This window comes from Oncorhynchus tshawytscha, linkage group LG18 (genome assembly GCF_018296145.1).
Source record: "Oncorhynchus tshawytscha isolate Ot180627B linkage group LG18, Otsh_v2.0, whole genome shotgun sequence".
Lineage (NCBI taxonomy): Eukaryota > Metazoa > Chordata > Actinopteri > Salmoniformes > Salmonidae > Oncorhynchus > Oncorhynchus tshawytscha.
In genome coordinates, this window is record NC_056446.1 from 32,757,060 (window position 1) to 32,773,225 (window position 16,166).

At 44.9% G+C, this 16,166-nt stretch overlaps 1 protein-coding gene across 2 annotated transcripts in view; it reads right to left on the minus strand.

Moving 5' to 3' along the window:
* The window catches only part of LOC112217892 (phospholipase B1, membrane-associated-like), a 37,468-nt gene that overhangs the window by 551 nt on the left and 20,751 nt on the right, over nt 1-16,166 (minus strand). For both annotated transcript variants that reach the window (XM_042300960.1, XM_042300959.1), the window contains exons 30-41: nt 14,825-14,883; nt 14,606-14,673; nt 14,183-14,226; nt 13,565-13,667; nt 13,321-13,372; nt 12,965-13,045; nt 12,783-12,848; nt 12,595-12,689; nt 12,385-12,466; nt 10,215-10,319; nt 10,017-10,112; nt 202-276 (exon numbers count right to left, since the gene is read on the minus strand). In XM_042300960.1, coding sequence (XP_042156894.1) covers nt 202-276; nt 10,017-10,112; nt 10,215-10,319; nt 12,385-12,466; nt 12,595-12,689; nt 12,783-12,848; nt 12,965-13,045; nt 13,321-13,372; nt 13,565-13,667; nt 14,183-14,226; nt 14,606-14,673; nt 14,825-14,883 — 926 coding nt within the window. The remainder of the gene's footprint in view (nt 1-201; nt 277-10,016; nt 10,113-10,214; nt 10,320-12,384; nt 12,467-12,594; nt 12,690-12,782; nt 12,849-12,964; nt 13,046-13,320; nt 13,373-13,564; nt 13,668-14,182; nt 14,227-14,605; nt 14,674-14,824; nt 14,884-16,166) is intronic.

Below are 16,166 nucleotides of genomic sequence, written 5' to 3' on the forward strand. Positions count from 1 at the left end.
TCAGATTAAGGGAAACTAACATGAGAATAGATCTTGTTCTGCTACATTGTAAGAAGTAGCTTTCAGTAGGTGATATAACTGCTGCTCAACCAACACACTCAACAACCCACATGCACTGTCGAGACTGACTTACTGATTGCCATTTCAGCAAACACCTGACCAAAATTTTCCATAATAAAGGTTGTGTTCATGTTAACATACCTCAAAAGGACAGTTGATTTTGGTGCGGTCGTATGTGAAGTTGTTGTAAACCTGCTTCCTGCCCACCGGCTCCAACTGTAAAAACAAAATATTACAGCTGTCAGGCCACAAACCTACATAAACATGAAATACTATGGCCATAGCTCATGTGTTGTAACCTACATAAACATGAAATACTATGGTCATAGCTCATGTGTTGTGACCTACATAAACATGAAATACTATGGTCATACCTCATGTGCGGTAACCTTTTTTATTTTAATTTATTGAACCTTTATTGAACCAGGTAGGCTAGTTGAGTCAATAACAGTCAATAACACAATAGAAAAAAAAGAAAGTCTATATACAGTGTGTGCAAATGGCGTGAGGAGGTAAGGCAATAAATAGGCCATTGTAGCGAAGTTATTACAATTTAGCAAAATAACACTGGAGTGATAGATGAGCAGATGATGATGTGCAAGAAGAAATACTGGTGTGCAAAAAAGCAGAAAATAAAATAAAAACAATATGGGGATGAGGTAGGTAGTTTGGGTGGGCTATTTACAGATGGGCTATGTACAGCTGCAGAGATCGGTTAGCTGCTCAGACACCTGATGTTTAAAGTTAGTGAGGGAAATATAAGTCTCTAGCTTCAGCAATTTTTGCAATTCATTCCAGTCATTGGCAGCAGAGAACTGGAAGGAAAGGCGGCCAAAGGAGGTGTTGACTTTGGGTACGACCAGTAAGATATACCTGCTGGAGCGCATGCTACGAGTGGGTGTTGTTATCGTGACCAGTGAGCTGAGATAAGGCGGAGCTTTACCTAGCATAGACTTATAGATGACCTGGAGCCAGTGGGTCTGGCGACAAATATGTAGTGAGGGCCAGCCGACTAGAGCATACAGGTTGCAGTGGTGGGTGGTATAAGTATTTCTATTTACTTCGGATCTGGAATCCCGAAACTAAAGCTAGCCAGCTAACTACCAGTAAACCACTGCTAGCGGTCAGCTAACCTTTAGCTCCGAAAGCTCTCACCAGTTCGTACAACGTGACTCAAACCAGAGCATAACGGACATATATATATATTTTTCTACCCATATCCCCGGATTCTCCATACCGCAAACTCTGAACATTTTCATCTGGATCTTCGCAACTAGCTAACTGCAATCCCGGGTGACTACTCCTAGCTAGCGTTTCCATCCGGGAGCAAGCACCAATTAGCCTGAAGCTAGCCTGGCTAGGGCTCCTGGGCTACCACCATTCTTGGGCTACAATATCCGGACCCCTTCTCAAATCAAATCAAATCAAATTTTATTTGTCACATACACATGGTTAGCAGATGTTAATGCGAGTGTAGCGAAATGCTTGTGCTTCTAGTTCCGACAATGCAGTAATAACGAGCAAGTAATCTAACTAACAATTCCAAAAAAACTACTGTCATACACAGTGTAAGGGGATAAGAATATGTACATAAGGATATATGAATGAGTGATGGTACAGAGCAGCATAGGCAAGATACAGTAGATGATATCGAGTACAGTATATACATATGAGATAAGTATGTAAACCAAGTGGCATAGTTAAAGTGGCTAGTGATACATGTATTACATAAGGATGCAGTCGATGATATAGAGTACAGTATCAACGTATGCATATGAGATGAACAATGTAGGGTAAGTAACATTATATAAGGTAGCATTGTTTAAAGTGGCTAGTGATATATTTACATCATTTCCCATCAATTCCCATGATTAAAGTGGCTGGAGTAGAGTCAGTGTCATTGACAGTGTGTTGGCAGTAGCCACTCAATGTTAGTGGTGGCTGTTTAACAGTCTGATGGCCTTGAGATAGAAGCTGTTTTTCAGTCTCTCGGTCCCAGCTTTGATGCACCTGTACTGACCTCGCCTTCTGGATGGCAGCGGGGTGAACAGGCAGTGGCTCGGGTGGTTGATGTCCTTGATGATCTTTATGGCCTTCCTGTAGCATCGGGTGGTGTAGGTGTCCTGGAGGGCAGGTAGTTTGCCCCGGTGATGCGTTGTGCAGACCTCACTACCCTCTGGAGAGCCTTACGGTTGAGGGCGGTGCAGTTGCCATACCAGGCGGTGATACAGCCCGCCAGGATGCTCTCGATTGTGCATCTGTAGAAGTTTGTGAGTGCTTTTGGTGACAAGCCGAATTTCTTCAGCCTCCTGAGGTTGAAGAGGCGCTGCTGCGCCTTCCTCACGATGCTGTCTGTGTGAGTGGACCAATTCAGTTTGTCTGTGATGTGTATGCCGAGGAACTTAAAACTTGCTACCCTCTCCACTACTGTTCCATCGATGTGGATGGGGGTGTTCCCTCTGCTGTTTCCTGAAGTCCACAATCATCTCCTTAGTTTTGTTGACGTTGAGTGTGAGGTTATTTTCCTGACACCACACTCCGAGGGCCCTCACCTCCTCCCTGTAGGCCGTCTCGTCGTTGTTGGTAATCAAGCCTACCACTGTTGTGTCGTCCGCAAACTTGATGATTGAGTTGGAGGCGTGCATGGCCACGCAGTCGTGGGTGAACAGGGAGTACAGGAGAGGGCTCAGAACGCACCCTTGTGGGGCCCCAGTGTTGAGGATCAGCGGGGAGGAGATGTTGTTGCCTACCCTCACCACCTGGGGGAGGAAGGAAGTCCAGTACCCAGTTGCAGAGGGCGGGGTCGAGACCCAGGGTCTCGAGCTTGATGACGAGCTTGGAGGGTACTATGGTGTTGAATGCCGAGCTGTAGTCGATGAACAGCATTCTCACATAGGTATTCCTCTTGTCCAGATGGGTTAGGGCAGTGTGCAGTGTGGTTGAGATTGCATCGTCTGTGGACCTATTTGGGCGGTAAGCAAATTGGAGTGGGTCAAGGGTGTCAGGTAGGGTGGAGGTGATATGGTCCTTGACTAGTCTCTCAAAGCACTTCATGATGACGGATGTGAGTGCTACGGGGCGGTAGTCGTTTAGCTCAGTTACCTTAGCTTTCTTGGGAACAGGAACAATGGTGGCCCTCTTGAAGCATGTGGGAACAGCAGACTGGTATAGGGATTGATTGAATATGTCCGTAAACACACCGGCCAGCTGGTCTGCGCATGCTCTGAGGGCGCGGCTGGGGATGCCGTCTGGGCCTGCAGCCTTGCGAGGGTTAACACGTTTAAATGTCTTACTCACTTCGGCTGCAGTGAAGGAGAGACCGCATGTTTCCGTTGCAGGCCGTGTCAGTGGCACTGTATTGTCCTCAAAGCGGGCAAAAAGTTATTTAGTCTGCCTGGGAGCAAGACATCCTGGTCCGTGACTGGGCTGGGTTTCTTCCTGTAGTCCGTGATTGACTGTAGACCCTGCCACATACCTCTTGTGTCTGAGCCGTTGAATTGAGATTCTACTTTGTCTCTGTACTGGCGCTTAGCTTGTTTGATAGCCTTGCGGAGGGAATAGCTGCACTGTTTGTATTCAGCCATGTTACCAGACACCTTGCCCTGATTAAAAGCAGTGGTTCGTGCCTTCAGTTTCACACGAATGCTGCCATCAATCCACGGTTTCTGGTTAGGGAATGTTTTAATCGTTGCTATGGGAACGACATCTTCAACGCACGTTCTAATGAACTCGCACACCGAATCAGCGTATTCGTCAATGTTGTTGTCTGACGCAATACGAAACATCTCCCAGTCCACGTGATGGAAGCAGTCTTGGAGTGTGGAGTCAGCTTGGTCGGACCAGCGTTGGACAGACCTCAGCGTGGGAGCTTCTTGTTTTAGTTTCTGTCTGTAGGCAGGGATCAACAAAATGGAGTCGTGGTCAGCTTTTCCGAAAGGGGGGCGGGGCAGGGCCTTATATGCGTCGCGGAAGTTAGAGTAACAATGATCCAGGGTCTTTCCACCCCTGGTTGCGCAATCGATATGCTGATAAAATTTAGGGAGTCTTGTTTTCAGATTAGCCTTGTTAAAATCCCCAGCTACAATGAATGCAGCCTCCGGATAAATCGTTTCCAGTTTGCAGAGAGTTAAATAAAGTTCGTTCAGAGCCATCGATGTGTCTGCTTGGGGGATATATACGGCTGTGATTATAATCGAAGAGAATTCTCTTGGTAGATAATGCGGTCTACATTTGATTGTGAGGAATTCTAAATCAGGTGAACAGAAGGATTTGAGTTCCTGTATGTTTCTTTCATCACACCATGTCACGTTGGCCATAAGACATACGCCCCCGCCCCTCTTCTTACCAGAAAGATGTTTGTTTCTGTCGGCGCGATGCGTGGAGAAACCCGCTGGCTGCACCGCTTCGGATTGCGTCTCTCCAGTTAGCCATGTTTCCGTGAAGCAGAGAACGTTACAGTCTCTGATGTCCCTCTGGAATGCTACCCTTGCTCGGATTTCATCAACCTTGTTGTCAAGAGACTGGACATTGGCAAGAAGAATGCTAGGGAGTGGTGCACGATGTGCCCGTCTCCGGAGTCTGACCAGAAGACCGCTTCGTTTCCCTCTTTTTCTGAGTCGTTTTTTTTTTTTTGGTCGCTGCATGTGATCCACTCGGTTACACTGGTTGTAAGGCAGAACACAGGATCCGCGTCGCGAAAAACATATTCTTGGTCGTACTGATGGTGAGTTGACGCTGATCTTATATTCAGTAGTTCTTGTCGGCTGTATGTAAAGAAACCTAAGATGACCTGGGGTACTAGTGTAAGAAATAACACGTAAAAAAACAAAAAACTGCATAGTTTCCTAGGAACGCGAAGCGAGGCGGCCATCTCTGTCGGCGCCGGAAGTAACTATCCTGTAAGTAACTATACTGCCGGTACGGGGCAAGGAACCCCGCCGATCCTCTACAACTGGAATAGCGACATAATCTGCCCGAGGATTCTAACAGGCCCCTCAGGCGCGACGTCCTCTGAAGGCCCATTCTGCTAACCACGGCCTGATAGCTACCTAGAGCTACTTGGAACCCTACTAATTCCACGACTGGTCTATCGTCGTCACCGCAAGAAGAGGCAAAAACGGACTTACCTCCATTGCGACGTCCCCCAAAGGCCCTTCTGCTAGCTTGTTGGCCCCGGCCTACTAACTGCTAGCTTGTTGCCCCCGGCCTACTATCTGCTAGCTTGTTAGCACAGGCATGCTAACTGTCTGAATCGCTGTGTCCCCAGCCAGCCCAACCACTCACTGGACCCATATGTTTCACTTGGCTACGCATGCCTCTTTCTAATATCAACATGCCTCGTCCATTACTGTCCTGGTTAGTGATTACTGTCTTATTTCACTGTAGAGCCTCTAGCCCTGCTCAATATGCCTTAACCAACCATGTTGTTCCACCTCCTACATATGCGATGACATCACCTGGTTTAAACGTCTCTAGAGACTATATCTCTCTCATCATTACTCAATGCCTAGGGTTACCTCCAATGAACTCACATCCTACCTTACCTTTGTTTATACACTATGCCTTGAATCTATGCTATCGTGCCCAGAAACCTGCTCCTTTTACTCTCTGTTCCAAACGTGCTAGACGGCCAGTTCGTATAGCCTTTAGCCGTACCCTTAACCTACTTCTCCTCTGTTCCTCTGGTGATGTAGAGGTTAATCCAGGTCCTGCAGTGCCTAGCTCCACTCCCACTCCCCAGGTGCTCTCATTTGTTGACATCTGTAACCATAAAAGCCTTGGTTTCATGCACGTTAACATTAGAAGCCTCCTCTCTAAGTATGTTTTACTCACTGCTTTAACACACTCTGCCAACCGGATGTCATAGCCGTGTCTGAATCCTGGCTTAGGAAAACCACCAAAAACCCTGACATCTCCATCCCTAACTTTAACATTTTCCGCCAAGATAGAACTGCCAAAGGGGGCGTTGTTGCAATCTACTGCAAAGATAGCCTGCAGAGTTCTGTATTAATATCCAAGTCTGTACCCAAACAATTCGAGCTTCTACTTCTAAAAATTCACCTTTCCAGAAACCAGTCTCTCACTGTTGCTGCTTGCTATAGACCACCTTCTGCCCCCAGCTGTGCCCTCGACACGATATGTGAACTGATTGCCCCCCATCTATCTTCAGAGCTCGTGCTGCTAGGTGACCTAAACTGGGACATGCTTAACACCCCGGCCATCCTACAATCTAAGCTTGATGCCCTCAATGTCACACAAATGATCAATGAACCTACCAGGTACAACCCCAAATCCGTAAACACGGGCACCCTCATAGATATCATCCTAACTAACTCGCCCTCCAAATACACCTCTGCTGTTTTCAATCAAGATCTCAGCGATCACTGCCTTTTTGCCTGCATCCGAAATGGGTCTGCGACCAAACGACCACCCCTCATCACTGTCAAACGCTCCCTAAAACACTTAGGCGAGCAGGCCTTTCTAATCGACCTGGCCGGGGTATCCTGGAATGACACTGACCTCATCCCGTCAGTAGAGGATGCCTGGTTATTCTTTAAAAGTGCCTTCCTCACCATCTTTAATAAGCATGCCCCATTCAAAAAATGTTGACCTAGGAATAGATATAGTCCTTGGTTAACTCCAGACCTGTCTGCCCTTGACCAGCACAAAAACATCCTGTGGTGTTCTGCATTAGCATCGTATAGCCCCGGGATATGCAACTTATCCGGGAAGTTAGGAACAAATATACACAGGCAGTTAGGAAAGCTAAGGCTAGCTTTTTCAAACATAAATTTGCATCCTGTAGTACAAACTCCAAAAAGTTCTGGGACACTGTAAAGTCCATTGAGAATAAGAGCACCTCCTCCCAGCTGCCCACTGCTCTGAGGCTAGGAAACACTGTCACCACAGATAAATCCACTGTAATTGAGAATTTCAATAACCATTTCTCTACGGCTGGCCATGCTTTCCACCTGGCTAACCCTACCCCGGTCAACTGCTTGGCACCCTCCACAGCAACCCGCCAAAGCCCCCACCATTTCTCCTTCACCCAAATCCAGATAGCTGATGTTCTGAAAGAGTTGCAAAATCTGGACCCCTACAAATCAGCCCGGGCTAGACAATCTGGACCCTCTCTTTCAAAAATTATCTGCCGAAATTGTTGCAACTCCTATTACTAGCCTGTTCAATCTCTCTTTCGTACCGTCTGAGATTCCCAAAGATTGGAAAGCTGCCGCAGTCATCCCCCTCTTCAAAGGGGGAGACACTCTAGACCCAAACTGCTAACCTATATCTATCCTACCCTGTCTTTCTAAGGTCTCCGAAAGCCAAGTTAACAAACAGATGACCGTCCATTTCGAATCCCACCATACATTCTCCGCTACGCAATCTGGTTTCCGAGCTGGTCATGGGTGCACCTCAGCCACGCTCAAGGTCCTAAACGACATCATAACCGCCATTGATAAGAGACATTACTGTGCAGCTGTATTCATCGACCTGGCTAAGGCTTTCGACTCTGTCAATCACCACATTCTTATTGGCAGACTCGACAGCCTTGGTTTCTCAAATGATTGCCTCGTCTGGTTTACCAAGTACTTCTCTGATAGAGTTCAGTGTGTCAAATCAGAGGGCCTGTTGTCCGGACCTCTGGCCAACTCTCTTCTCTGTATACATCAATGATGTCGCGCTTGCTGCTGGTTATTCTCTGATCCACCTCTACGCAGACGACACCATTCTGGATACTTCTGGCCCCTCTTTGGACACTGTGTTAACTAACCTCCAGACGAGCTTCAATACCATGCAACTCTCCTTCCGTGGCCTCCAACTGCTCTTAAATGCAAGTAAAACTAAATGCATGCTATTCAATCAATCACTGCCCTCACCTGCCCGTCCGTCCAGCATCACTACTCCTGACGGCTCTGATTTAGAATACGTGGACAATTACAAATACCTAGGTGTCTGGTTAGACTGTAAACTCTCCTTCCAGACTCACATTAAGCATCTCTAATCCAAAATTAAATCTAGAATTGGCTACCTACATCGCAACAAAGCATCCTTCACTCATGCTGCCAAACATACCCTCGTAAAACTGACCATCCAACCGATCCTCGATTTTGGCGATGTAATTTACAAAATAGCCTCCAACACTCTACACAACAAATTGGATGCAGTCTATCACAGTGCAATCCGTTTTGTCACCAAAGCCCCATACACTAACCACCACTGCGACCTGTACGCTCTCGTTGGTTGGCCCTCGCTTCATACTCGTGGCCAAACCCACTGGCTACAGGTTATCTACAAGTCTCTGCTAGGTAAAGCCCCCCCTTATCTCAGCTCACTGGTCACCATAGCAGCACCCACTCGTAGCACCCGCTCCAGCAGGTATATCTCACTGGTCACCCCCAAAGCCAATTCCCCCTTTGGTTGACTTTCCTTCCAGTTCTCTGCTGCCAATGACTGGAACGAACTGCAAAAATCACTGAATCTTGAGACTCATATGTCCCTCATCACTGCACCTGTACATAGCCCATCTGTAAACAGCCCATCTATCTACCTCATTCCCATACTGTATTTATTTATTTGTCTTGCTCATTTGCACCAAAGTATCTCTACTTGCACATTCATCTTCTGCACACCCACCATTCCAGTGTTTAATTGCTATATTGTAATTACTTCGCCACCATGGCCTATTCATTGCCTTAACTCCCTTATCTTACCTCATTTGCACTAACTGTATATAGACTTTTTGTTTTCTTTTTTTCTACTGTATTAATGACAGTATGTTTTTGTTTATTCCATGTGTAACTCTGTGTTGTTGTATGTGTCAAACTGCTATGCTTTATCTTGGCCAGGTCGCAGTTGCAAATGAGAACTTGTTCTCAACTAGCCTACCTGGTTAAATAAAGGTGAAATAAAATTTAAAAAATAAAAAATAAGGGGCTTTGGTGACAAAACAGATGGCACTGTGATAGACTGCATCCAGTTTGCTGAGTAGAGTGTTGGAAGCTATTTTGTAAATGACATCGCCGAAGTCGAGGATCGGTAGGATAGTCAGTTTTACGAGGGTATGTTTGGCGGCATGAGTGAAGGAGGCTTTGTTTTGCGAAATAGGAGGCTGATTCTAGATTTAATTTTGCATTGGAGATGTTTAATGTGAGTCTGGAAGGAGAGTTTACAGTCTAGCCAGACACCTAGGTATTTGTAGTTGTCCGCATATTTTAAGTCAGAACCGTCCAGAGTAGTGATGTTAGTCGGGCGGGCGGGTGCGGGCAGCGAACGGTTGAAAAGCATGCATAAACATGAAATACTATGGCCATAGCTCTTGTGTTGTAACCTACATAAACACAAAATGCTATGGCCATACCTCATGTGTTGTAACCTACATAAACATGAAATACTATGGCCATACCTCATGTGTTGTAACCTACATAAACATGAAATACTATGGCCATACCTCATGTGTTGTAACCTACATAAACATGAAATACTATGGTCATACCTCATGTGTTGTGGCCTACATAAACATGAAATACTATGGCCATAGCTCATGTGTTGTGACCTACATAAACATGAAATACTATGGCCATACCTCATGTGTTGTAACCTACATAAACATGAAATACTATGGTCATACCTCATGTGTTGTAACCTACATAAACACAAAATGCTATGGCCATACCTCATGTGTTGTGAGTTATGTCTCAGAGTGCACTCTATGCAGCCTGGTCCCAGATCTGTGGGTGTTGTCTTGACAACGACCATAGGAGTTGGCAATGCAACAAGTGTTGAATTTCATGTTGTATAATCACACAAAATCTGATTAGTTCCATATCTGACATTAGTGTACATTCCTTTTCTTGTTGTAAGTGCCCTTTTTAATGTCGCACACTTCCTTCTCCTTTTGCATTCCCCAACAAACAGATCTGGGACTGGACTACTCTCTAAGTGACTGTCCTCACCATGTTGTTCCAGAGAGCGATGGCCATCTCAGCGTGTGCTCGCTCACTGATGTGGAAACAGTCCACCGAGAAGAAACTCAAGTCAGGCTTCCCATCCTGTGGAGACAAAAGAACAGTGTCAATGTGTGTGTGTGTGTGTCTTTGCTTGCACGTGCGTGTGTGCATGTGTGCGTGTGTGTGCAGTTAAACCACACTCACCCCAATGAAAGGGACAAAGGCGTTTCGGAAGTAGGGTTGTACGACGACAGTGAAGTCCTCTCGCCCATCATAGTGCCCCCCAGAGACCAGTCGCTCAGTCTCCATCTGGACAGAAGCACAGAGAGAGTAGAGCGAACAAAGAGAGAATGTTAAGTATTGTAGAGTTACACAAGATTGATCTGATCACATTGAATGCCTGTATCTTTACCTGTAGAACTCATGTATCTGTGAGTAACACACTTTACTCCACACATTGGAACATTGGCCAAGACCTTACATACCAGTAACACATGACAATTCCTTATAGAGTTAAAATCCCAGTTGTTCAGAATGGTAGTTCAGACCCAGTTGAAGCTGCTGAGGGGAGGACGGCTCATAATAAGTGGTGGAACGGAGTAAATGGAATGGCATCAAACACATGGAAACCATGTGGAATGTATTTAAAACCATTCCACTCCAGCCATTACCAGTTCTGTCTTACTATCCAGGTCTGTACCCAAACAATACGAGCTTCTACTTTTAAAAATCCATCTTTCCAGAAACAAGTCTCTCACCGTTGCCGCTTGCATCAATAAGAGACATTACTGTGCAGCCGTATTCATCGACCTGGCCAAGGCTTTCGACTCTGTCAATCACCACATTCTTATTGGCAGACTCAACAGCCTTGGTTTCTCAAATGATTGCCTCACCTGGTTCACCAACTACTTCTCTGATAGAGTTCAGTGTGTCAAATCGGAGGGGGGCCTGTTGTCCGGATTTCTGGCAGTCTCTATGGGGGTGCCACAGGGTTAAATTCTCAGGCCGACTCTCTTCTCTGTATACATCAATGATGTCGCTCTTGCTGCTGGTGATTCTCTGATCCACCTCTACACAGATGACACCATTCTGTATACCTCTGGCCCTTCTTTGGACACTTTGTTAACTAACCTCCAGACGAGCTTCAATACCATGCAACTCTCCTTCCGTGGCCTCCAACTGCTCTTAAATGCAAGTAAAACTAAATGCATGCTCTTCAACCGATCGCTGCCTGCACCTGCCCGCCCGTCCAGCGTCACTACTCTGGACGGTTCTGACTTAGAATATGTGGACAACTACAAATACCTAGGTGTCTGGTTAGACTGTAAACTCTCCTTCCAGACTTAAATTAAGCATCTCCAATCCAAAATTAAATCTAGAATCGGCTTCCTATTTCACAACAAGCATCCTTCGCTCATGCTGCCAAACATACCCTCGTAAAACTGACCATCCTACCGATCCTCGACTTTGGCGATGTCATTTACAAAATAGCCTCCAACACTCTACTCAACAAATTGGATGCAGTCTATCACAGTGCCATCCATTTTGTCACCAAAGCCCCATATACTACCCACCACTGCGACCTGTACGGTTTCGTTGGCTGGCCCTCTCTTCATACTCGTCGCCAAACCCACTGGCTCCAGGTCATCTACAAGTCTCTGCTAGGTAAAGCCCCGCCTTATCTCAGCTCACTGGTCACCATAGCAGCACCCACCCGTAGCACGCGCTCCAGCAGGTATATCTCACTGGTCACCCCCAAAGCCAACACCTCCTTTGGACGCCTTTCCTTCCAGTTCTCTGCTGCCAATGACTGGAACGAACTGCAAAAATCACTGAAGCTGGAGACTCATATCTCCCTCACTAGCTTTAAGCACCAGCTGTCATAACATCTCACAGATCACTGCACCTGTACATAGCCCATCTGTGAAAAGCCCAACCAACTACCTCATCCCCATACTGTATTTATTTATTTATCTTGCTCCTTTGCATCCCAATATCTCTACTTGCACATACATCTTCTGCACATCTACCATTCCAGTGTTTAATTGCTATATTGTAATTACTTCGCCACCATGGCCTATTTATTGCCTTACCTCCCTTATCCTACCTCATATGCACACACTGTATATAGACTTTTTCTTCTGTATTATTGACTGTATGTTTGTTTATTCCATGTGTAACTCTGTGTTGTTGTATGTGTCGAACTGCTTTGCTTTATCTTGGCCAGGTCGCAGTTGTAAATGAGAACTTGTTCTCAACTAGCCTACCTGGTTAAATAAAGGTGAAATATATATATATATATTTTTTAATGAGCCCGTCCTCCCCAATTAAGGTGCCACCAACCTCCTGTGTTCAGACCCTGTTCTGCCCTTACCTGGTATTCCTGGTTGATCCGATTGACCTCTGTAAGCTCAGGAGAGTTCTCTTCAGGGTTGAAAAAGCAGGGGCAAGCATTTCTGTGCATAACAAAGACACTTGAACGGAAAACATTCACTAACGCTGTGAATATACATATTCTACAGGCATATGATGCAGTGGGTGTAGCTACCGTCTTCGTAGGGAAATGGGGAGTTTTCATACAAACCTCTGCATAAGGGTGCAGACCAGAGCATCCTTAGTCACTCTCCTCAATGGATCCATCTCCAGAACCTCGACAACATTGACCATTACCCTCGGTACCTTAGAGAGAGATGGAGGGAGATGGCATGATATTTGGCTTAAGATCTTAAAATTCTGAAAATGGTTCTGAACACCAAGCCTTCCATCACTAACCTCTTTGTACAGCATGTCCAAGCTCAACATCAGATTCTCACTGTAGTTCTTGGGTGTAAGGTTGTTCTGTGTAAAGTAGAGAATAAATAACACTTTTTTAAATACTATTTTTGGACACTACCACTATTAAAATTATAATAATTGTCCACTGTATGTTTGACTTTAAGATAAGAATTACATACCTGGTCCATGCAATAATCACAAAGATCTCTGGCGCCAACGAATAAGGTCACTAGCTTCCAATCATGTTCAAAATGCACCTTCTGTGTGCGTATAAAGAGGGAGACAATGACAAGAGAGACATACTGTAGCTATAGATGATCATACACTCATAATACAACAATATGTCATTATCCTTAGAAACTGAGTCCAATATAACTATTCAACACAGTGATAGAGTCATGGAAGAGGCTTGCATCCCAAACGGCACCCTGTCCCCTATGTAGTGCACCACTTTTGACCAGGGCCCATAGAGCTCTGGTCAAAAGTAGTGCACTATGTAGGGAATAGGTGCCAATGGGGCATAGACCAGTCTCACCTCGTCATCTTTCATGGCCTTGATGAGAGTTTGGACTTGGGCTGGGATCTCACTAGAAGAGACAAAGAAACGTTTGCTTTAGTGTTTATTATGACTTTGTTCAAATGAGAAGACAGGACAGGAGAAACTGATGGGGAGGTGATGATACTTAAAAAAAAAAGAGGATTGGAAATAGTGTTACTGGAAAAAGAGGACAGTGAGTGGATGAGGGCACAGAGAGGTCTAATCTTATCTCTCTACTCACAAGGCCTTGGCTCCAGGCACCGCCATGTTGAAGCCACTATTCTGCAGGAAGCCCTGACCCTTGGAGAAGCCATAGAGGGAAGGGTTGAATTTCTTCAGGATGTCTGAGAGAGAGAGAGAAAAAAAACTAGAGCTGGAAAATAAGCAGACGTTTCATTATCAAATGGTCCATTTTAGCTTTATTACAGAGAGAGCGCTGCCAGCTGGATGAACCATGTTTCCTCTATGCAAGGAGGCTGCACTCCAGAGGAATGTCATGAGATCATATGCTGAGACTGCCATCTTATGGATGTATCTGTAAATGCTGAAAATCTACAAAATCATTTGCACTGTGTATTCATTCACAGGAGGTTGCTGAGGGGAGAACAGCTCTTAATAATGTCCAGAACAGAGCAAAAACATGTATTTGATACCATTCCACTAATTCCGCTCCAGTCATTAACATGAGCCCGTTCTCCCCAATTAAGGTGCCACCAACCTCCTATGTATTCATTGCAGCCTTTCTCCAACAATGTTACAGAAATAGTCATATGTGAAGTTATGGCTCATTTGGATAATTTTAATGGGCAGATAAGATGAGCCAATAGGATGAGAGAGACAAGAGAAAATAGTGACTCACTTGGTAGTGTGGTGACAGTGTCCAAGGCCTGATCTCCTCCGATGCTGCAGAAATACACACACATTTAGTCCATTTCCCTGTTGACCAGTGTTCAAACAATCTGGCAGTATCAATGTGCTCTGCAAGTGGTCCATAACATGTATGCTGTGCATTTGGACTATGTTGGTGCATGATTTATTAATGAATGTATGTACAGTACTTTCTCATAGCAAAGGTTCTGAATACTTATGTAAATAAGGTTTTTCTGTTTTATTTTTAATATATTTGCCAAAATGTCTAAAGACCTGTTTTTGCATTGTCATTATGGAAATTTATGTGTGTAGATTTATGAGGGGGAAAAACAATTTAATAAATTTTAGAATATGCCTGTAACGTAACAACATTTGGAAAAATGGGTCTGAATACTTTCCAAATACACTGTACCTCCATGACACTCCTTTGTACTGCGTGTTGAGCTGCAACACATTCTTTGCCTTGGCTCCAACTGCTGCCTGCAAACAGATGACAACAAAGGCACATGAACAACCCACCATGTAAAGAATATGTCCTCTCAGCACAAAGGATAATATAAAAGTCTGACAGGCAAGTTTTGTTCTACATGCACACATGCACGGATGCAGGCACATGCATACAGACACTTACCGTGTTTGAGTCTCCCAGTGCTGCCACCACCTTGATGTCTCCTGGTCGCAGCTTATGAACTGGGGACAGAGGCACGAATTGATCAATAAACACAAATACACTCCACTTCCCATAGTCCATAATGTTACAACATAGTTATCATACACTGCTATCATTTGTTGGGTTTTGACACCTATCTCAGACATGTAGTGTGATTGGACACCTATCTCAGACATGTAGTGTGATTGGACACCCATCTCAGACATGTAGTGTGATTGGACACCCATCTCAGACATGTAGTGTGATTGGACACTTATCTCAGACATGTAGTGTGATTGGACACCCATCTCAGACATGTAGTGTGATTGGACACCCATCTCAGACATGTTGTGTGATTGGACAATTATCTCAGACATGTAGTGTCTATGTATAGAGGCTGCTGTCTTTTTCATAGACTTGAAATCACTGGTCACTTTAAAAAACAGAACAAATCAAATCAAATCAAATTTTATTTGTCACATACACATGGTTAGCAGATGTTAATGCGAGTGTAGCGAAATGCTTGTGCTTCTAGTTCCGACAATGCAGTAATAATCCAACAAGTAATCTAACTAACAATTCCAAAAAAAACCTACTGTCTTATACACAGTGTAAGGGGATAAAGAATATGTACATTAAGATATATGAATGAGTGATGGTACAGAGCAGCTTAGGCAAGATACAGTAGATGGTATCGAGTACAGTATATACATATGAGATGAGTATGTAAACAAAGTGGCATAGTTAAAGTGGCTAGTGATACATGTATTACATAAGGATGCAGTAGATGATATAGAGTACAGTATATACGTACACATATGAGATGAATAATGTAGGGTATGTAAACATTATATTAGATAGCATTGTTTAAAGTGGCTAGTGATATATTTTACATAATTTCCCATCAATTCCCATTATTAAAGTGGCTGGAGTTGAGTCAGTGTGTTGGCAGCAGCCACTCAATGTTAGTGGTGGCTGTTTAACAGTCTGATGGCCTTGAGATAGAAGCTGTTTTTCAGTCTCTCGGTCCCAGCTTTGATGCACCTGTACTGACCTCGCCTTCTGGATGATAGCGGGGTGAACAGGCAGTGGCTCGGGTGGTTGTTGTCCTTGATGATCTTTATGGCCTTCCTGTAGCATCGGGTGGTGTAGGTGTCCTGGAGGGCAGGTAGTTTGCCCCCGGTGATGCGTTGTGCAGACCTCACTACCCTCTGGAGAGCCTTACGGTTGTGGGCGGAGCAGTTGCCGTACCAGGCGGTGATACAGCCCAACAGGATGCTCTCGATTGTGCATCTGTAGAAGTTTGTGAGTGCTTTTGGTGACA